This window comes from Malania oleifera, chromosome 1, assembly GCF_029873635.1.
Source record: "Malania oleifera isolate guangnan ecotype guangnan chromosome 1, ASM2987363v1, whole genome shotgun sequence".
NCBI classification, from domain to species: Eukaryota; Viridiplantae; Streptophyta; class Magnoliopsida; order Santalales; family Ximeniaceae; genus Malania; species Malania oleifera.
This window is the reverse complement of record NC_080417.1, coordinates 98,177,768-98,200,104: the sequence shown is the minus strand read 5'-3', so window position 1 is coordinate 98,200,104 and position 22,337 is coordinate 98,177,768. Positions and strand designations below refer to the sequence as shown.

Here is a 22,337-nt window from a genome sequence, read left to right as displayed (position 1 = left end):
AGCCTTTGCAAGGATGAATCATCTAATGACATTATACTTCAGTTCTTTGAAAAGGCGGCTGCTAGAGAAATTTGAGAGGAAGATATCACAAATCTCCGAGTTGATGAGCTGCCTGGTGTTGGTGAGATGGGTCTGGATCAGTATGGGTGGATTGGTGGATTTGGGCCGGTAAAAAATGCAGTTGGTAGCCCTACTTGTGTTGCTTTTGGGTGAGGAAAAGAAGAAAGCGCTGCTAGCAGTGAGTTCCATAAGTTGCCAGGTGCCAGGGATCAGAACCCCTGTCTCAGGTGCTACCTTGCCATCGCAATGGAAAAAGAGAGATGATCTTATTTCTTTTATATATTATGCCACATCTGGTTGGAGAGGAATGCTCCTTTTTAATTGAAGTTCTACGACTTTACAGTTGCTTTGGGAGGTTGGCTGGTTGTTTTAAAGGGATTGGTTCTCCAGACTCCCAACAAGACTTTATTGCTTGATGTTTCTTATTTGTTTCCATTATTTTTCACTTCAGTTTCATCATTTGTTTTCTCCTTGGAGGATGCCTTGTGGCCCTTGTCCTCCTCTTTGTGATTCTCTTCTCTCTCCAATAAATTTCTGTTTCTATCAAAAAAAATTTTAAGTCAAAAACTTAAATTTCAGTAAAACATCCTACATAATAAGGGTAAATTTGTCATTACATACATGTCATTCATGACAATTTCCCAACTAAATCAAGGAGATAAGCGCAATATTTCATTTGTTAATGGAGCTCCCTATATTTTGCTTCTTAAGTCACCACTCAACTAAAAGCTTTAGTTACTAGGTCATGAAACAACAATTCATATCATCCCTTAACACTTCATAGATGTGACCCAATCGCACTTACCCTAAGGAAATAAGATATATATAATAAATCAAATAAATGCAGGTAACAAGGACCTCTAACAACCATCACTTTGATAGCATAAGAAGTCACCAATGAATTTCTTAAAAGCCTCCTCTTCAAACCATAGTAAAGGTCAGAGCTCATCATTCAATTTTTAATTACTTATAGCGCATTTGGTTCGCGACATCTTTCAACATTCCTAAAGAATGTGATGCCAATGGCATCTCATTTTATATTTGTATGGACATGGGAATCCTTCATGGAAAGCATCTTAACATTCTTGGTAATGAAAGATTCCCACAAAACATGGGCATTTCAACCCAGCCTCCCCCCTCAATTAATTGGATTATTTAAGTATTGATTTTGATGATAGTTGAGAAATTTATGACAAATTTAGTTAAGCACAAATTTTTAGTAATTTTTTATATTAAAAATATAATTATCATTCATATATTGGGATACACATGGTTAAGTCTATAATTGTCATCTTCCTGAAATACTTGTGTTAAAGCTTAATAATTAATATACATTGTTGGCCCTGTCGACCTTATAGGTCATATCCCATTTTGATTATTACAAATACCTTGGTATTTAATGTTTGCCCTAAGTTTGTGTGCAGGTTCAATTAACAGTATCATATGGAACACATGGACTTGAAAGAAAATGAAGACCCAACATGTTTATTTCTTGTAATTTATATTTCATTCTGGGTCTATAATATTATTAATTCCAAAGGTCTGTAATAATTTGTGCATATCATGCATGTAGGATCTATAAGCTCAAAACCACCTTAGAATGACCCTAGGTCTTTACACAAGCACTTAGGATTATCCCCACTATCATATATGCAATCAAGGCAATCATATGGTCTAAATATATGACTTAGGTTTTACTTTGACTGGGCTTCGGGCGACCGAACCTTGGCTTTGAAAACGCCTCGGTCGACCGAACGTAGGGAAAGTCAACTAGTTGACCTAACTTCGGGCAACCGAACCAAAATGAACTGAGTGTTCACGGACGACCGAACTCAAAATAAGGACTTTTCCAACTACCTCGGTGCCCGAACTTCATGGTCATTTTGAACTCAGGCGACCAAAACTGCAAGTTCGGCAGACCGAACTTAAGACCAGGCGACCAAACCTCGAGCAGGTTGGAAAACCGCCTAGACCAAAAAACTGAACCATTATACGGGCACCCGAACACATAAAGTCTACTTTTCTTCAAGTGTCTGTTCGGGTGACCGAACCTAGGTTCAGTCGACCGAAACTCTCAGGTTGGCCAAAATTTTACCGCGAGTTAATAAGGGTAATTCAGGGTTAATTGGCTTAAACATGTTTTAAACAATTCTAATAATTCCTCTTATGTCCCCAACGGTCAAAATTTTGGGCATATATATATATATGGGTAATTTGCCAGATTAAACAATGATTAGCAACTTGATTAAACAAAGAAAATCCTCTGAATTTTTGAGAGCATATTCTTCCAATACCAAGCCTATACACTTGCCCATTGTTATTCCATTGTTAAATCAAGCTTGGTGAGAGTGCCTTTGAGTGATTCTATTTTGTTCTCACTTGCTGAGACTCTCATTGATTGTGATTGTGTGATTGTTTTTGGATTGAGAGTTTAGCATAAAGTTTTCCACCCAGATTTAATTAATAAATCCATTGTGTGGGGAAACTTTGTAGCTTGTGAGTCTTGGCACTTGTATTGCAAGACTTGTAAGCTTGTATTGTGTTTGTGCAAAAATCATTTTCACAAGCTTATTTTTCAAATATCTCTTGTACTAGAATTTTGATAAAATCATTTTAGAGATATTTTGATTACATTTGTTGGAAATCTTTGAAACCCTAAGTGTGGTTGTTAAATATTGATACGTTGTTTCAAAGATAAATTGACTATACACTCTTGCACTTGATTAATCATTGTCATTAGATTTAGTGTTATTGCACACTTATTGCACTGAACTTATAGTTGTTATATTGTTGATGTGCATTGATTGATATTGGTACAAATCTGCTAGTTGGAGAAGCACATACTTTGTACACAAAATTGTATTGTGAATTGGTTGTATTCCAAGCGTGGCCTGAGGGGGCGTTAATCCCGCCCGGAAGGATTGGTTGTAAAGGTTGAGGTCAGCCCTGCTTTAATTTGACCTAGTTGTATTTCGGTGCCGCTCCACCCATTAAGTGAGTCATAGTGTAATCCTTGTGCTTGTAAGCCAAGGATGAACACTAGTGTAATCCTTCTACTGCCAAAGAAATTTAAGATAAGTTAGAAGTCACTTATGAAGATACTAAAAATGTCAAAGATAGTAGGATTGATATGTTAACTAGTGAATATGAAGCATTTAGGATGAACACTAGTGAGTCTATTCAGAGCATGTACACACGATTCACTCATATCATTAACTCTCTACACGTATTAAGCAAAACATATCCCACGTATGAGATGATTAGGAAAATTCTTAGGAGTTTGCCACCTGTGTCAGAAGCTAAGGCTACTGCCATTGTTGAGGGTAGAGACTTAAAAGCTATGTCCTTAGATGAACTGATCGGGTCACTCATCACATACGAGTTGGCCATTAATGAGAGAGTAAATGAGCAAAATAGAATAAAGAAGGTGACTTCTTTGAAAACATCAACTAATACATCTAGTGAGTGCAGTGAAACTCAATATGGAGATGACATGGCCATGCTTACCAGGAAATTCAGCAGGTTCTTCAGAAAGAATAGTAGGCCATATAGAAAGCTTAGAGATTCAGTATCTGAGAAAAGAGAGCCTAGTAAAAGAAAAGAAAAATCAAATGCTCCCACGTGCTACAATTGTAATAAGGTCGAGCATATCAAACCTGACTGCCCATTGCAAAAAAAGGAATCTAGGAAAAAGAAGAAAGCAATGAAAGCCGACACCTCCTAGGATAAACAAAATAGCAGTGATTCAGATTCAGACTACAGTGATTCTGAGGTTGCTAACTTGTGTCTGATGGCACGAGACGATGAGGTATTATCTTCTTGTTCCTTATCTTCATATTATTCTGATGATGATTATGATTCTCATAGCATGCCTAGATATAAAAAATTGCAATATGAATACATTTGTGTATCTAAATTGCTAAACAAAATGATCAAGGAAAATGATGTTTTAAAAAAGAAATGTGAAAATTGGTCAAAACTTTTTGAAATTGCAAAGAAATCTCATGCATCGTCTCTTAAAGAACAGGATTTCAAAATTGCCGAGCTTGAGAGAAAATTGGAGGATAGCTCCAAAATTGTTTATAAATTTACTGAGAGCCAACGCAATTTTGAAAAACTTCTTGGAGCCCAAAGAAACACTCTTAGCAAAGAAAGTCTCGGATTTAATGGTATTGAAACGTGAGACAACCTGATCTTTATTTGGGACATTTTACTCGAAAATCAAAATCCCATAACATTCCACCTAAAGATCCTCGGTGGAGAATGAAATGTTTTAAATGCAAACAAATTGGTCACATTCAATTTGACTGTCCATTTAGAAATAAGCATGTAAGAATTAAAAAGGTGTGGAGAATCAAAGGTGAATTAGGAACTAACCCCTTTGGATCCAATAGAATTTGGGGACCAACATCAGTTACCTAAATATTTTTGCAGGTGTGCTTGAGGTCGTCCTCATCCAAGGACAAGTGGTACTTGGATAGCAGCTGTTCACGGCATATAACCGGTGACAAGGCCAAGTTCGCGTCCATCGCTCCCAAGGTAGGAGGAATCGTGACATACGGGAACAATGCAAAGGGGAGAATCAGACAACCTGATCTTTATTTGGGACATTTTACTAGAAAATCAAAATCTCATAACATTCCACCTAAAGATCCTCAGTGGAGAATGAAATGTTTTAAATGCAAACAGATTGGTCACATTCAATTTGGCTGTTCATTTAGAAATAAGCATGTAAGAATTAAAAAGGTGTAGAGAGTCAAAGGTGAATTAGGAACTAACCCCTTTGGATCCAATAGAATTTGGGGACCAGCATCAGTTACCTAAATATTTTTGCAGGTGTGCTTGAGGTCGTCCTCATCCAAGGACAAGTGGTACTTGGATAGCGGCTGTTCACGGCATATGACCGGCGACAAGGCCAAGTTCGCGTCCATCGCTCCCAAGGTAGGAGGGATCGTGACATTCGGGGACAATGCAAAGGGGAGAATCATCGGTGTAGGTAAGGTTGGTAAGGAACCTTTCCTGGTTATTGATGATGTCTTATTGGTTGATGGCTTGAAACATAATCTTCTAAGTATAAGCCCATTGTGTGATAAAGGTTATAGGGTATCATTTGAAAATGATAAATGCATTGTTGAAAGTAAATCTAATAACAAAATCCTTTTTACTGTTGATCGGCATGAAAATGTTTACACCACTAGTTTTGATAATTTAGCTTCACAACAGGTAACATGCTTTTTTGCTATAAATGAAATTAGTTGGTTGTGGCATAGACGTCTAGGGCATGCTAGCATAGATCTTTTATCAAAACTTGTGAAAAAAGATTTAGTTAAAGGCTTACCAAAACTACATTTTGTGAAAGATAAAATTTATGATGCATGTCAAAAAGGTAAGCAAACTAGATCAAGTTTTAAGAAAAAGAAAATCATATCCACCACTAGACCACTTGAAATGCTACACTTAGATTTGTTTGGTCCTAATCAAATTCAAAGTCTAGGAGGAAAATTGTATGCATTCGTAATTGTAGAAGATTATTCTAGGTTCACATGGGTACTTTTTCTTGCACATAAAGATGAATCATGTGAGCAATTTACTAAACTTTGTAGGAGAATTCAAAATGAAAAGGGCTATAAAATTACACATATCAGAAGTGATAGGGGAACTAAATTCAAAAATGATGGCATAGAAAACTACTGTGACTTAGAGAGCATATCACATAACTTTTCTACACCTTGGACCCCACAGCAAAACGGTGTTGTAGAAAGAAAGAATAGGTCTTTGTAAGAAATGGGTAGAACCATGCTTAATGAACATAAATTACCCAAATATTTCTGGGCCGAAGCAGTGAACATTGCTTGTTATGTAATGAACAGAGTATTAATCAGGTCCTCTCTTAATAAGACACCCTATGAATTATGGAATGGTCATAGACCAAATATTTTTTATTTTCATGTATTTGGTTGTAAATGCTTTACTTAGGGATAATGAGCACCTAGGAAAATTTGACTCTAAATCTGATGAATGTATTTTTCAAGGTTATTCACTTAACAGTAAAGCATATAGGATATTTAATAAGAGAACATTAACTATTATTGAATCCATCCATGTTGTCTTTGATGAATCTAATCCGTTTTCCAAAAGAGATGATGAAGATGATATTGAAATTAGAAAAGGATTAGATAAGCTCTTAATTGAAAATAATATAGACAACAATTCAGAAGTAAATGATAAGTCAATTGAAAATGATAAAGTTGAAAGTGAGGTTCAAGAGCTGCCTAGGGATTGAAAATTCATTAGGAACCATCCTTTAGATCAAATCATAAGTAAACCTTCACGTGGTGTAGCCACTCGATCTTCCTTAAGAAACCTAGTTAGTCATTTTGCATTCTTATCTCAAAAAGAACCCAGAAATATTAAGGAAGCCATAGAGAATGAATCTTGGGTAATGTCTATGCAAAAGGAGCTAAACCAATTTGAGAGAAGCAAAGTGAGGACCCTGATTCCTAGGCCAGATGATCATACCATTACTGGACCTAAATGGGTTTATAGGAATAAAAATGATGTAAATGGTGTAGTAACTAGAAACAAAGCTAGACTAGTTGCCCGGGGATATAATCAGGAAGACGAGATAGATTTTGAGGAAACCTATCCTCCCATAGCTAGAATGGAAGTTCGCATGTTACTTTCTTATGCCGCTTTTAAGAACTTTAAATTGTACCAAATGCATGTCAAAAGCGTCTTCTTAAATGACTATATAAATGAAGTATATGTAGAACAACCGCTAGAATTTGAAAATCATAAATATCCTAATCATGTTTACCGGTTGTCCAAAGTCTTGTACGGATTGAAACAAGCACCTAGAACTTGGTATGAGAGACTTAGTGGTTTTCTCCTAGAAAATGGTTTTACCAGGGGCAAAATTGACACCACTTTTCGCCAAATCTAAAAATGATCATATGCTCCTTGTTCAAATATATGCAGATGATATTATCTTTGGACCAACTAATGATGAACTGTGTAATGAGTTTGCCAAATGCATGCAAAGTGAATTTGAAATGAGCATGATGGGTGAACTGAGTTTCTTCCTAGGACTCCAAATTAAATAAGCTAAACATGGAACCTTTATATGTTAATCTAAATATGTTAGGTACTTGCTCAAGAAATTTAATATGGAAGATGGTAAAATTTTGGGAACTCCTATGAGCTCTTGCACAAAACTTGATAAAGATGAGCAAGGGATCCCTATTAATGTGAAACTTTATCATGGCATGATTGGTAGTCTCCTGTATCTTACTGCTAGCCGGCCTAATATTATATTTAGTGTTTGTATATGTGCTAGGTTTCAGGCCGCTCCTAAGGAGTCTCATTTATTAGCGGTTAAAAGAATACTTAGGTACCTAGTTACAACCGTTGAATTAGGTTTGTAGTACCCTAAGTACACATCATTTGAGATTGTCAGTTACACAGATGCTGGCTTTGCTGGTAGTAAAGTAGATAGGAAGAGTACTAGCGGCACTTGTCATTATTTATGACAATCTCTGGTTTCTTGTTTCTCCAAGAAACAGAACTCAGTTGCCTTATCCACGGCCGAAACTGAATATATTGCGGCTGGAAATTGTTGTGCTCAAACGCTTTATATGAAGCAACAACTTATGGATTTTGGATTGCACTATGATACGGTTCCAATTAAATGTGATAATACTAGTGCAATTAATACATCTAAAAATTCAATCTCACATTCATGAACTAAACATATTGAGATTAGACATCACTTCATTCGTGGTCATGTGCAGAAAGGGGATGTGGCTCTTGAGTTTGTGTGTACTAATGAACAGTGGGCTGATATTTTCACCAAATCTCTTCAGGAAGATAGGTTTATACAGATTAGACGTGAGTTAGGTCTAATGCATAGTAGAGAGGCCACATAGAAATATGATTGGGTGCACAAACTTAGGGGGAGCTACTCATCTTAGAAAACTAAGGCTCTGAAAATTTAAATCTATCATTGTTATATTTCACACTTTATGAGGTTATCTTAGTTATTCATTTTGCATTGTATGATTCTATTATCTTTGTGGATGCTAAAAGTAAAACTTATTGATATACTAGACTGTTTGAGTTGATTGATGAAAATTATTGTAAGATATTTTGTTGAAATCAATCAGGTCATTGTTTTATAGATATTTCTTTTGAGAAATGTTCCATTTTCAAACGGCATGCTGTCGAAATTTCTAACCTTTCCCAAAACTATATCTTGCATTTCAATGACTATTACTCATTGCTTGCCTATATATTTTTACCTTGGCCCTTTTTTCCGTTGCCTAAAGGGGGAGAAGTAGGCAAAACTGGGTAATTGGGAAAATGCTTGAGCTTTACATTTCCTTTATGCATAGTTTCAGGAAAAGCCTTTCTTAACTGTACCCACTTTTGCATAAAGTATTTGTCATCATCAAAAAGGGGGAGATTGTTGACCTTATAGGTCATATCCTATTTTGATTATGACAAATACCTTGGTATTTAATGTTTGCCCTGAGTTTGTGCGCAGGTTCAATTAGCAGTATCATATGGTGCACATGGACTTGAAACAAAATGAAGACCCCACATGTTTATTTCTTATAATTTATATTTCATTCTGGGTCTATAATATTATTAATTCCAAAGGTCTCTAATAATTGGTGCCTATAATGCATGTAGGATCTATAAGCTCAAAACCACCCTAAAATGACCCTAGGTCTTTACACAAGCACTTAAGATTATCCCCACTATCATATAGGCAATCAGGGCTATCTTATGGTCTAAAAATATGGCTTAGGTTTTACTTTGACCGAGCTTCGGGCGACCGAACCTTGGCGTTGAAAACGCCTCGGTCGACCGAACGTAGGGAAAGTCAACTAGTTGACCTGACTTCGGCAACCGAACCAAAATGAATTGAGTGTTCATGGTCGACCGAACTCAAAATAAGGACTTTTCCAACTATCCGGGCGCCCGAACTTCATGGTCATTTTGAACTCGGGCGACCGAAACTGCAAGTTCAGCAGACCGAACTTAAGACCAAGTGACCGAACCTCGAGCAGGTTGGAAAATTGCCTAGACCAGCAAACCGGACCATTTTACGGGCACCCGAACACAAGTCTACTTTTCTTCATGTGTCTGTTTGGGCGACCAAACCCAGGTTCAGTCGACTGAAACTCTTAGGTTGGCCAAAATTTTACCGCGGGTTAATAAGGAAGGGTAAATCAGGGTTAATTGGCTTAAACATGTTTTAAACAATTCTAATAATTCCCCTTACGTCCCCAACGGTCAAAATTTCGGGCATCTATATATATATATGGGTTTATTTGCAAGATTAAACAATGATTAGCAACTTGATTAAACAAAAAAATCCTCTGAATTTTTGAGAGCATATTCTTCCAATACCAAGCCTATACACTTGCCCACTGTTATTCCATTGTTAAATCAAGCTTGGTGAGAATGCCTTTGAGTGATTCTTTATTGTTCTCACTTGCTAAGACTCTCATTGATTGTGATTGTGTGATTGTTTTTGGATTGAGAGTTTAGCATAAAGTTTTCCCCCCAGATTTAATTAATAAATCCATTGTGTGGGGAAACTTTGTAGCTTGTGAGTCTTGGCACTTGTATTGCAAGACTTGTGAGCTTGTATTGTGTTTGTGCAAAAATCATTTTCACAAGCTTATTTTTCAAATATCTCTTGTGCTAGAATTTTGAGAAAATCATTTTAGAGACATTTTGATTACATTTGTTGGAAATCTTTGAAACCCTAAGTGTGGTTGTTAAATATTGATACGTTGTTTCAAAGATAAATTGACTATACACTCTTGCACTTGATTGATCATTGTCATTAGATTGAGTGTTATTGCACACTTATTGCACTGAGCTTATAGTTGTTATATTGTTGATGTGCATTGATTGATATTGGTACAAATCTGCTTGTTGGAGAAGCACATACTTTGTACACAAAATTGTACTATGAATTGGTTGTATTCCAAGCATGGCCTGAGGGGGCATTAATCCCGCCCGGAAGGATTGGTCGTAAAGGTTGAGCTCAGCCCTGCTTTAATTTGACCTGGTTGTATTTCGGTGCCACTCCACCCATTAAGTGAGCCGTAGTGAAATCCTTGTGCTTGTGAGCCAAGGCAAGGACATAGGCACTTTTGCCGAGCCTCGATAACATATCCAGTGTTATTTTTACTTTACTCGCTTTTCTGTGCATGCTTGGTTGATTTAATTGTGTAATTTAAATTACAACTGCATTTATTGGTTTACCTTATTATCTGCTCTAGATTGACCCTAGGATTATGAAATACTAGTGTTGGAAAATTGACCTAGGGAAGAAAAGTTTCAAAATACCAATTCACCCCCCCTCCTCTTCGAATTGCAATAAAGTCAACAAACCCACAACCTAATAGCTTTAGCTTTTAGGTAAAGTGAAAACCTAACATGGTATTAGAGTTGAGTTGCCAAGAAGTCTTTTTCTAGTCTTGTTGCCTGATTTTATTGTTTGCGTTATTGTATTCCACATAATGGAGTTACTTATCATTTGTTTCTCTCTCCATGCTACTAGATTGCACGTGCAGGGGATTGTTAAAGCTTGATATACATTATTGGCCCACAACCTAATAGCTTATGCTTTTAGGTGAAGTAGCAATCTAACATGGTATCAGAGCTAGTTACCAAGAGGTCTTGGTTCTAGTCTCGTCGCCTGCATTTATTGTCTGGTGTTTAAAAAATTATTATATTCCCTATAATGGGTGTTATTTATCATGTGTTTACTCTCCACATGCTGTTGGGCTGCACATGCGGGGGAGTGTTAAAACTTGATATACATTATTGGCCCACAACCTAACAGCTTAAGCTTTTAGGTAAAGTGGTAATCTAATAGCCTATAGGGATTTCCATGTTCAACCAAACATTGACAAGGGAATCTTGTGTACATTCCCAGGAATCTTACAATGCAAACCAAACAAAAATATTTCCATAAGGCAGGCGTCCCATTCCTCGGAATGAGATTCCCAAGGATGTCATTCCACAGGATTATTTGATACTGTGAACCAAACCTCCTTTGGATTTCTGAATCTAGGGAGTTCCTTTCTTTCTATAATGTGCTGGGCCTACTGGCTCAGTGCTTTTTGTTTAGTTGAGCACACTTTTCAATATGGAGCATGCCACAAATAAAGTGCAGATGGAATAAACCCACTGATGGTTGATAGCAAGCCCTTAGTATAATGGATCACCATGACCTCCGTGGGCCTTGCAGATCCACTTCTTCCATAAAATGATTATGGATCTCATATGAGGCTCAAATTTTACAAGTCCCTTGGTTCCAAGTTACATTAATCCAAAGGCTGACTTTCAAACCATAAGAAAAATATCTACAAGGAGTTGCAATTGTAAAAACAACATTTCTCAAATTGTTAACAAAGAGGCTTTCCTATCTCTTTTTTTAATGTTTATTTTATGTATTTATTTATTTCTTTGGCTTTTGAGTATTCATTCTCTTTTCATAATATTCTTCCTTTTTTATTTAATTTCATTATCAATTGAAGAAAAGAAAAAGAGAACTAACTCATTTAGAAGTCCTTTAATGTCAATATTAGAAAGTCAAGACTAAAACATACCAAAAGATCTTGAGTATGCATTTCATTTATACAATGCTTGAGCTCTTCCTCAGAACCATAAGCAGAGTTCAAGTTGTAGAGATCAGACGGCAAGTAACCTGCATATCATTCCACTCTATCCTTCAATTCCATCTTATAGAAGACAGATGAACCCATAATACATTAATCGTTTGTGCTGATAAAAGAAATAATCTGTATCATATGTCATTAATTTAAAAGCACACCACTAAAAATAAGTATACAGGTGATTACATACAAGTGCAATTGAAAAAACCATGTATCAGAATCCAAGCCATTATGAGCACATATTTAAGCTACAAGGTTGTTCAAACTGATTTCTGTTCTATTAGAATAGAAGTATCAACAGGAAAACTTTTTTTTAATACATTCAGAAAAGCAGTGACCTTATGCCTCTCTTTTTTTTTTTTTTTTAAATCAGTTGAGAGAAATTTATATTAGCAGGGCATCAAGAGGAAGACAGAATGATATTATGATAATGTTGGTAACAAACCTTGAGGAGCAACAGATTCTGTTGGAGGTGGGAGCCACACTGCTGTTATTCCACATTGAGATAAATCAGCAGCTTTAGGAGCTAACTCCAGGTACCACCGCCTTCTCCAGCTTTCCCAATTAAAACCTTGAAGCTTCAAGCATAAACCAGTTTATAAGAAACCGCTGTAAAAGCTTATATAATATATTAAACACATAAAAGTTCATTAGGACTAGCCATGCATACTTATGGCAGGCAAACTTCTATTTTGTGTTTTAAAAATAATTTTATCATCATTTTTACTGTTATACCCTTTTGCTTAGTAGAGAAGATGAACAGTTATAGGAGCACTTTAAGAAAATGAAAAATTAGACCATAAGCAACAGTTAAATAGGAATCCCCTCGTGCTGGTAATAAAAAAGCTAGAACATATTGATTCTTGTCTAGTGAGAAAAAATGCAACACCTAGTAAACAAACATGTACATGAACACGAGCCACGAGGTAAACTGTAAAACAATGCAATTCATTATTCACACCTGCGTAGCCAAGTTGCATTTAATGAGAGAGGCAAGTAGGCTAAACACATTTACAATGTCTAGTGAGTTTTACGATGACTAATGAGCATACACCCTCTCCTAAAAATCTTTCTATGCTATTCTCACTCTATTACTAGGAAACATCAAAGTGGCGAAGAGTTATAATCACTATTTTCACCAAGGAATTTTCCTACTCCAAGAATAAAACATACGCTAGTATTTACATGGTAGTTACCCATTCCACACACGCAAAACAAGCAGTCACAAGCAAGCCCTCAACAAGCTTAGATCGTGAGATTCTCCCCCACTTATGTTGTTGAGGTTCTCATAGACCTAGACGCTATGTACTTTTCAACTTTGTCCATTTACAGTTCCATATCTTCTGCTGACATTCCCTTCGAGGCCTTTCCACTTTACAAAGAACCCATGTTGCTTCTTCGTTCATGAGGTGAACTCTCTGTCTACAAATCTTCAACTTCTCATCAATCAAGTTGCAACATCTTCAGTAATGCTCTATTTGACTTCTGCTTGGATCTTCTGTATCGACAATGAATGGTTTAAGGTAGCTAACATGAAACACATCCATATCGAAGGATCAACTATGTAAGATGTCTTCCTAACTTTAGGCTAGATGCAAGCCGGTCCTTCATATTTGCAAAGTAGTCTCCTATCTTGACCTTATAGTGACTTAATGTGTTCTTGATGGAAATTAACAAGCACTAAGTTAGCCATATTGAAGTGCAATAGTCATGTTCTTGATCTTCCAATTTCATCATCTTCTTGGAAGTTCTCTCCAAGTAAACTCAAGCAATATCCACATTCTATCTCCATTCTTTGGTGAATATGTACACTCTTGGATTATTTTATTTGTGAGGTAACACCTTTTGTTGGCCTATTACTAGCTTAAAAGAACATTTGTTGGCTGCTAAGATCTTTTGAGCATTGAAACAAAACTAAGCCATGTCAAGTAGCTACACTAATTCTTTTGGTTGGCAACAATGAAATAGCGCAAGTACTCATCTAGTAGCTTGTTGAATCTCTCTGTTTTGTCCATCTTTGTGCAAGTGGTATCTTGAAGATATGTCAAACTATGAATTGAGGGTTTTGAAAAGTTTTGTCCAGAAGTTTCCTTTGAATCTTGTGTCTCGATCACTGACAATATCTTGAGGAACACCCAAGTGCTTCACAAGATATTTCAAAAAACGTGTGGGTAAGCCAAGAAATGAAGGTTTGACTCAATTCTAGTGGGTGAAAGCCATGGATTGTGTCCGTACTTCAAAAATTAGTCTATAACCACAAGTATAGACCCTACATCCCCAACTCTAGCCAAGTTGGTGATGAAGTCAAGTGAAACACTCTCCCACAGACTCCTTGGAACTTTAAGAGGCTCCAATAGTCCTGTAATCTTCTTTTGTTCGACCTTGTCTTGCTGGGAGGTGAGACAATTTCATGTATAATCAACAACCTCACTATGCATGTGTGACCAATGGAACCTTTGCTTCAACAATGCTAAAGTCCGATGTCGTTATGGGTGGCTTCCCGACATGGTATCACGACATTCTTGCAATAGTGTCGTCCTTAGGCCACCAGCTCAAAGAATCAATTACCATGTGTCACAGCAATCCATCCTCTAACCAAAACTATCACGCTCCACTCTCTTCCACCAACTTTAAGAGGTTTTGGGCAACTGGATCTTTGGCAAGGTTCTCCTTAATGAGCTCCCACATTGTCATGGTAATCTTATTGTCAAGTTTAAGTTGAGATTACGTGCTTTCCCTTATTAGACAAAGTTGTAGGTAGCCCTGTTATCCACCATAGCACGAGTGCTTTTCCCACTAATCCATAGATCTACAAACATTAACCCATTAGCTTATATAACTTTTGATTCTTTTGTCTAACTCTCCAACACATTGAGTTTGCACCCATCCTCGGGTTTTCCTCCTTACCCTTATCTGCATCCTCTCCTTGTGTCCCCTCTGCAATGAAAGCTTGCAGCGCATTGAGCAATTACTTTGTACGGGCAATCAATCAACAACTATAAGGGCCTCGACACAAAAGGCACACCAACTGGCCCTTAGCACTACATGTGCTGAAACCAAGATGATAAAGTTTCCTTTGAAGTTGATGCTCTGGTATTGGCTCCCCCACTTTTTGGTTTGCCCCTCTTGAAAGACATTTTGTTGTTTCCACTCAACATGTCACTCTCCTTCAACATTGTTGAACTTTTTCCAGCATAGTCAATCAAGCAGCCTATGAAATAGGCAAATCTTGAACTCTTTGACAATGAAGTTAAGCCCCTACACACAGTTTCAATCCTTAAAGGAAATAAAACAACACTTAAGTACATAGATGCCATGGATACTTTTGCCTCGTTCGAGTTGGTCCTCACTACAAAAAAAGTACTGCTCCATGCCAAATAAGTCCAACTCCTTGGCATCACAAGCACCCCCATACACTCATGATTCTGGCACCCTTGTTCCTCCATACTCTACCCATGTAAAACTGGAGTTCCAAATAGCACGATGCAGTAAGCTCACCCATTTGGATTTGTAGCACTTATATCGTAGCGCCAAAGTCTTTTGACAATTCCTCAATTAAACCCTGATCTTGTTTTTGGGATCCCTTCAATATGTCAACACGTTCCACAAGTCAGGCCATCTCTATAGCCACATTATTGGCTGTCTAGCACACCAATTCTCTTGGAATTGGCGCGCAACATGATTCTCTTACTAGTGCTTCTCACAATCCCATAATACAAAGACAACTGAATCAAAAACCAATTAATCAAGCTTTGATACCAATTTTCAAAGGTCGAACACTTCACATCTTGTGTGCAACACTAGTTATAGCACACTTGCTTAGCTAGTCAGCCAAGAGTACACAATGGTCTTACCACAGGAACAGAATCACAAACATTGAACACAAAGTAAGTGGATGCAATAAACAAACATGCAAGTGAACACGAATCAAGTAGTAAACTGTAAAGAAATTCAATTAATTATTCACACCTTTGTAGGCAACGTTGCATGTGGGCTAAACACTTTTATAATAGCTAATTAAGTTGAACACTCACCCTCCTATAAAGAGCTTTCCATGCTATTCTCACTCTATGACTAAGAAATGCGGTATTTTCACTAAGGCATTATCCTACTCCAAGAATAAAACCTACACTAGTATTTACATGATGGTTACCCATCCCATGCACAAAAGAGATGCACTCACAAGCAAGCATAATGGCCTAAACAAGCTAGCTTGTGACACTATGTGATGCAAGACAGCATCATGGATTATCTTCCAAAGGAGAAATTAGAAGGAATTGAGGAGAGAAGAAGAGGGGAAGAACAAGAAAAAGGGAGGAGGAAGAAGATAGGTGAGGGAAAAGATACAATTGATGGAAAACTCACGTTCACTTCTCAATTCAAATTCATCAATAAACACCTCCTATTGGCTTTCACGCACTACTGATAAAAAAGCCTACATACAAGAAATTACACATATACCCCTAAAAAGGTACATGAAATTAAAAACACACCCCTAAAATATAAAACATTACGAACAAGCCCCCAAAACACATAATCTTACAAGCAGAAAACTAAACACACATAATAAACCCACTAATTAGCTAAGCACATTTGATTTAGAACTCAATCATCCATTGACCCTATTCTTTGAAACAGGCATCCAAATTGTTCAAAATGATGCACCGAAAAACCCACTTCTCGTCCTACATCACTATGTCTATGGCATAAGCTTGTGAGCTGGTTTGAATATAACAACCATCCAAATGGGTTAAGGTTCAACTTTAGATTCATATCCAGCAAGGGACAAAAATTGCACAATGTAGATAGAGATTAAAATAACCTTCATATGGATACTGGGGAGGAATGGGAGAAGAAAAGAATAAGAGGTAGTTGGAGATGGAACAATGGGGTTCACAAAGCAAATAAGCAGTGGCCAGAGCAATTGTCTGACTAGGGATGGCATCTTCAGCAGAAGTTTACTCCCATTCCTTCAATTATTTGGCGCATCCAGGCATAAGAAATGGTGGGGGGGGAAAAGCAAACAAAAACAAAAAACCATTTGACTCTTTATTTGTTATTACTCTTCGCCATCCATTAATCTAAACACAGTCTCATACAGCTGTATTCTTTTTTTCCCTGTTATCTAATAGATGGGATAATGTACATGGTAAAAGATGGCATCAGCTATTCTGCTGCCTAAAAATTTTCCATATTCTTATGTCTGAATTTAAAACAATAAAAATCATATCTAAAAGTATTAATGCTTCCTTCTTCATGGTATAATCACTTAAGAAGACTAAAATACAAAGGCCGCAAGTTTCATAAGAAAACCAATAGTGCAGTGACTCAGTTGGTCATACACAAAACAGTGAAAGTAATATAGCAAACGTAGATGGCATCACGTGCAAAATAAACAGTGCATGAGAAGATCCTGACTCAGAGCACCATGTCTCAGTTAAATGGAAAAAGTCATCTTGTTTCAACAGCGTTTTAAGGCAAATTCGTTCTGTAACATGGATTTATTGGAGCACAGAACAAATAAAAGCAAATGTACTAACCACAATTTCACGCCCAGTGCCTGTCCCTGGCTCTGCACAGAAGCCCATGTCAAATTATACATGTCAATTTTAGGTCTCATTCGGAAATCATAACCAGTGAAATAAATATAGCAAAAATACTCTTGATGAAAGCAAATAACCTAGTTTTGTTTGTTCTGGTGTCTTCAGCCACTGAATGGTCTTTCGCTTAAGAGCACGTTCTAAAGCCTTCCGTTTCTTCTCTATCACTTCTCTCTCAATTACATGCTCTATAAGTGTGTCCCCTTCCTTTGTCTTTTCCTGAGCAATTGACCACACTTCTTCAGGTTTGGGCAACTCCAAATTTATAAATTTTGATAAGGAGGCTTCAGATACATCAATCTTTCGAGGTGGAAACATTGGACGGATGGTCTGAATCCTCCGTGCCATCCATTCTGGAATTTCCCTACGAGGACCAGCACTCAGTAATTTCCATTTCTGAGAATCATCATCGGTCAAAACATCTATACGTCCTCCATTTACCAAAAAAATGTTATCTTGGTCCCCTTCAACAAGTGGAGTTCCCTTTAATAATAGTGATTCTGCCATTTCTGCTCTCTGTCTCCACATCTTCAAGGCAGCTTCAGATGCCCTTAATGATCTCTGCAGTGCTTCACATCTCCTCATATAGGCCTCATCTTTCAAAAGTGCCGTTTTTTTAGCAGCTTCAATGACAGCCTTAATGCTCTCCAACTCAACCTTAAAAGCCTTGGAAATGGCCTTCTTCCTGTCGGCTGCATCTTTCTTCACTTTCTCCAGCAATGATTTATTTTCCTCCTCTTGCTGAAGAGATATTTTCCTGTTTGACTCCTGAAATTCAAGCAACCGTCTCTCCGCATCATTAGCTCGAACTTCAGATGCATTCGCTCGTGCACAGGCTTGTTCCAACTCAAACTTCAATCCGTCAACCTCAGTTCTTGTAAGCAACAACTGAGCTTCTAAATCACGAACAGAACCCTGCAACTTAATATTCTGAGATTGTATGGATGCAATTTCATCTATCGGATTAATTGCATCTGTAATTGTGGCCACTGCTCTTGTTGCATAGTCACCAGCACTATCCGCCACAACCAAAGCCTTCTGTATAGCATCCTTTGACTGTTCAACAATGGATAGTATGGTACCTTCTGTTGCATTCCTCATTTGTTCTTCTATCTGATAAACTGCCTCAGCAGCAGAAGTTTCTGCCGCTGAAACCCTCAGTTGTGCATTTTCCAATATGTGAGAGGTGGCCTGCTGAAATGCAATCTCTGCTAACTTTTCAACTTGTACTGCTAGTTCAACAGCATCCTGTTTTGCAAGGACCAATTTTGATTCCAAGGTGAACTTCTCTTCCACAGACTCTTGGAGCTTCTGATTAAAAATAGACTTAGCCGCCTCGAGTTCTGCAATAGCCAGTTCCTTATCATGCAATATAGTATTCACATACTCCTGCTGCTTGGCCTGGGATCGAGCCAGTTCTTCAAGTAACTGATCTCTTTCTTTCTCTATGCTTTCTTGTCTAACTCGGGCCTCAGAAAGAGCTTTTTTGGCTGCCAGTAGTTCATCTTCATATACCTCTAAGACTTCACTCCTTCCTGATGAATAACCATCCCCATGGTCATCAATCTCCATAAAGGCATCATTTGAATCACCCTGTCAAGTAATCTTTAGATCTTCAATCACCCTCTGCCTAATTTGCATTTTTTTTAAAATTAAACCAAAAGATTTGTCCATGACATAAACTGAAGTCAACTTTCCATTTTCTAAGAGATGCTCATACCAGTTTTATCTTTTCTTTTCTTTTTCCAAAAATAACCCCAAGTATCTCCACTTGAAATGTAAAAACAATCAAATTAGTTCATTTTCTCCATGTTCATAAAAGCGAGTAATTCTTTGCATTATAACCAATGTAGAAAACAGAAGTATGTGCACTCGAAATAGTATGTAAGTGAATAAATACCGCGCTAGATAAAATAATGGTCCTTGATCGACGAAACCGATTGCTCATGGACAAAAGTTTCCTGGGAAAAAAATGTGTACACAATTACAAAATTTTCTCGATTTTTAATTAAAAGAGAAGAGTTGAGACGTGTGATCTGTTAACCACCTTCTCCCATTAGAAGTGCTTCTAAATTTGGGGGAATGGCACCTAAGATAATAATTTGAACTATAGCCAGAAAGCATGCCTGAGCAAACAATTGGGCAGTGAGGAGGAGACCCAAATGCTGCATTGGGCAATAGAACAACTCCCATTTTCCCTGCCATCGTCAGAGATTACCATTGCATCAGCAATTTAATTCCAAGTCATCATACATACAGACATATATAAATATGAGAAACATAACACAAGCCGTCATATATGCACACCGAAAGCATGCACACACATGTACACATACTCATAATTCTATGAGTTAATTCAAACAACATGAACAAGAAATTTTTTTAACCCAATTTTTAATTTTCTGGTTTATATTATTCAAATTAAAAATCAAATTTAACTAAGAAAAGCTTACAGTTAAATAAACAGGAGTATAATAAAATAACTTTTTAATAATGGTTAGGCTAACTTAAAAAACCAAAGGAGTGTAAATGAACAAATGAGCAAATTGGAAAAACATCAGGTGAGGCTTTCTAACATCGGCACTTGAAGTTTTTAACAATGCACTTACCTCCCTTATAGTTTAATACTATTTGTGTTTACCTTTCTTAGATGGGTTGACCATCAACAAAGGGATTTTGACTTGATGATATCATGGGCTGAACTTTCTAAAATGACAATTTTACAGCAGTATATATTGAAATCAGTTCGTAAAATGAATTAAGCAAATAGCAGAGATTAGAGAAGGAATCTTTTCCTATAACCTAATTATATTTTGAATAATTTATTTAAGAATCTTTATAACATAAAATTAAAAAACAAAATATATTAAGAAAAAGAATTACAAGGCTGTCACTTGCTAATATTTGGGAAAAATAACACACTGACGAAAAAGAAAATTACTAAAATTTAAAATTTACATTAAGCTAAAATAATCCATATAAACTGTATTATTTTAGTGTTAAAACATGAGTTAATGATCTATACACATACATACATCAATGACCATCAGAAACGATCATGCACGGTGAAAATCCATTACTGACTACACACTAGACGCCCTGCTGCCGCGCACACTCACAGATTGCAGAAAATAGCAAGCTAGCAATGCAAATATTGAACATACCCTAGAAAATATGAAGTGAACATAAAACCGAAGAAATGAAGGGTTAAATCAAACCAGAAATACATTGATGAAATGAATTGTAACTGAAATAAAATAGATGACAATTGAAGATTTTGCAGACCTGGTGAAGATGATGAAACCGACTCTCACATTATCTAAATTACGAAGATCAACAACTGTCCCATTCAACTTAATGCGATTCAGAGAAGTTGAACGAATGAACTGCAGACGAGAGAAACAGGTGTAGTGGCGCGGAGTCTGAAGCAGTGCTTTTATGTACGGCGAGAAAGTTACTTTCACGTGGAAGTACTGAAGTGGACCCCATGGTGGGGTTGAAACTTCCATTTTAGCCTTTTGGACTTCGAAAATTTTCTTATGGCATTGTAGCATTGATGCCTTCTTTAGAACTGAGGAAACGAAAAATAAAAACACGGCATGGGACAAAAGAAGTTAGAGGTGAGTTTCATGAAATGGTGATTGTACGTCGTGAGCGCCTCTTTTAAAACTATAAAAAAAAAAAAAAAATGTATAGGTATTTATCATGAGTTCATGTGTTAAGTTTGAAAATATTATGATATATTTCTTACAACAACAATTAAAAAACATAAATTGCAACTTTATTTAATGATGAACTTCTTAATATTTGTGATACTATTAGTGTAGTTCACATAATGAAGAAGTTTATTTTATTGCTTCAAGCAATATTTGATTCGTGAAATTAATCGAAGATTCACTAATTTGTATCACCCTCAAAAAAAAAATTCTAAATTAACTTTTTCATCTTCTCAGTACTTAGTGCTTACATAAATTCTTTCAAGCATATATATGTATGTGTACGTACATATATATGCATGTATGTTCTCTTTTTTTAATGAATAGATCAAGACTCAGGTCCATATTGAGGTTGTGGACTATTACTTTTGAATCAACATTGATCGTGTCTTCTCTAATGTCAACAATCACAATAGAGATATCTTGATTTTTCTTTCAAGGTGGCAACCTGCCATTATTGAGTTGTAAATTGATCTCAACAAACCTCTCAGACCCTATTTAGTGTCGAGAACTTTATCTTAAGGTAGTGTGCAAAACTTGTTAGGAACCTGTGAGCATCCAGATCAAAGTGACACCAAAAATTTAACGTGGTTCGGTCAATAAAGACCTACGTCCACGGAGCACATACCAAGTATTCACTATCTCGCCAGAAAATATTACAATTATCTCTCTCTCTCTCTTCCTCCCTTCTTCCTCTCAGCTCTCTCTGAGCTTCTCACGCTTCTACACTCTCTTTGTGTTGTTGTATCTTACATCTTCCACAGCCTTCTATTTATAAAGTTTGGATTAAATTACAATTAAAATAAAAATTAATTAAGAATAAGAGTTACAATGGGGAGGATAATGGAGAGATAAATTGCACTTAATTTCAACGCGTTTTTCCAACTCATCTCCATAAATGATACACGTCTCCAACTCAGTTACTAGCTGTCTTCTGGCTCCATCTCTAACAATCTCCCACTTGGAGATAAAGACGTCTCCTCAACTAAAGTATCATGAATAAATGATGTGCTCATAATATATGTCTTCAAGCATGAAGACCAATTAAAGTTGAACACAACTTCAGTTTCTCTGTAGTCACCATCTTCCTATTTACTTGATTTCTGCGGACTAATTTGATGGCTTTCTGCTTCACAACTAGTGTAAAGATGTCGGTGTAGTCAATCTCTTCCTTCTGCTCAAAGCCTTTGACTACCAACCGAGGCTTGTACCTTCTGGAGCCGTCATGCTCCTCTTTGATTCTATACACCCACTTGTTGTGA

General features: G+C 36.8%; 1 protein-coding gene across 2 annotated transcripts in view; it reads right to left on the bottom strand.

Moving 5' to 3' along the window:
- The window catches only part of LOC131166996 (uncharacterized), a 102,397-nt gene extending 81,615 nt beyond the window's left edge, over nt 1-20,782 (bottom strand). The window contains exons 1-8 of one of the 2 annotated variants that reach the window (XM_058125714.1): nt 20,645-20,768; nt 20,395-20,524; nt 19,407-19,557; nt 19,260-19,320; nt 17,440-18,952; nt 17,300-17,331; nt 12,205-12,337; nt 11,694-11,791 (exon numbers count right to left, since the gene is read on the bottom strand). In XM_058125714.1, coding sequence (XP_057981697.1) covers nt 11,694-11,791; nt 12,205-12,337; nt 17,300-17,331; nt 17,440-18,952; nt 19,260-19,320; nt 19,407-19,552 — 1,983 coding nt within the window. In that variant the 5' untranslated portion in view covers nt 19,553-19,557; nt 20,395-20,524; nt 20,645-20,768. Of the gene's footprint in view, nt 1-11,693; nt 11,792-12,204; nt 12,338-17,299; nt 17,332-17,439; nt 18,953-19,259; nt 19,321-19,406; nt 19,558-20,394; nt 20,525-20,644 lie in introns of both variants that reach the window. The other variant, XM_058125719.1, reaches the window with a different exon arrangement.
- Between the last annotated feature and the right edge of the window lie 1,555 nt (nt 20,783-22,337).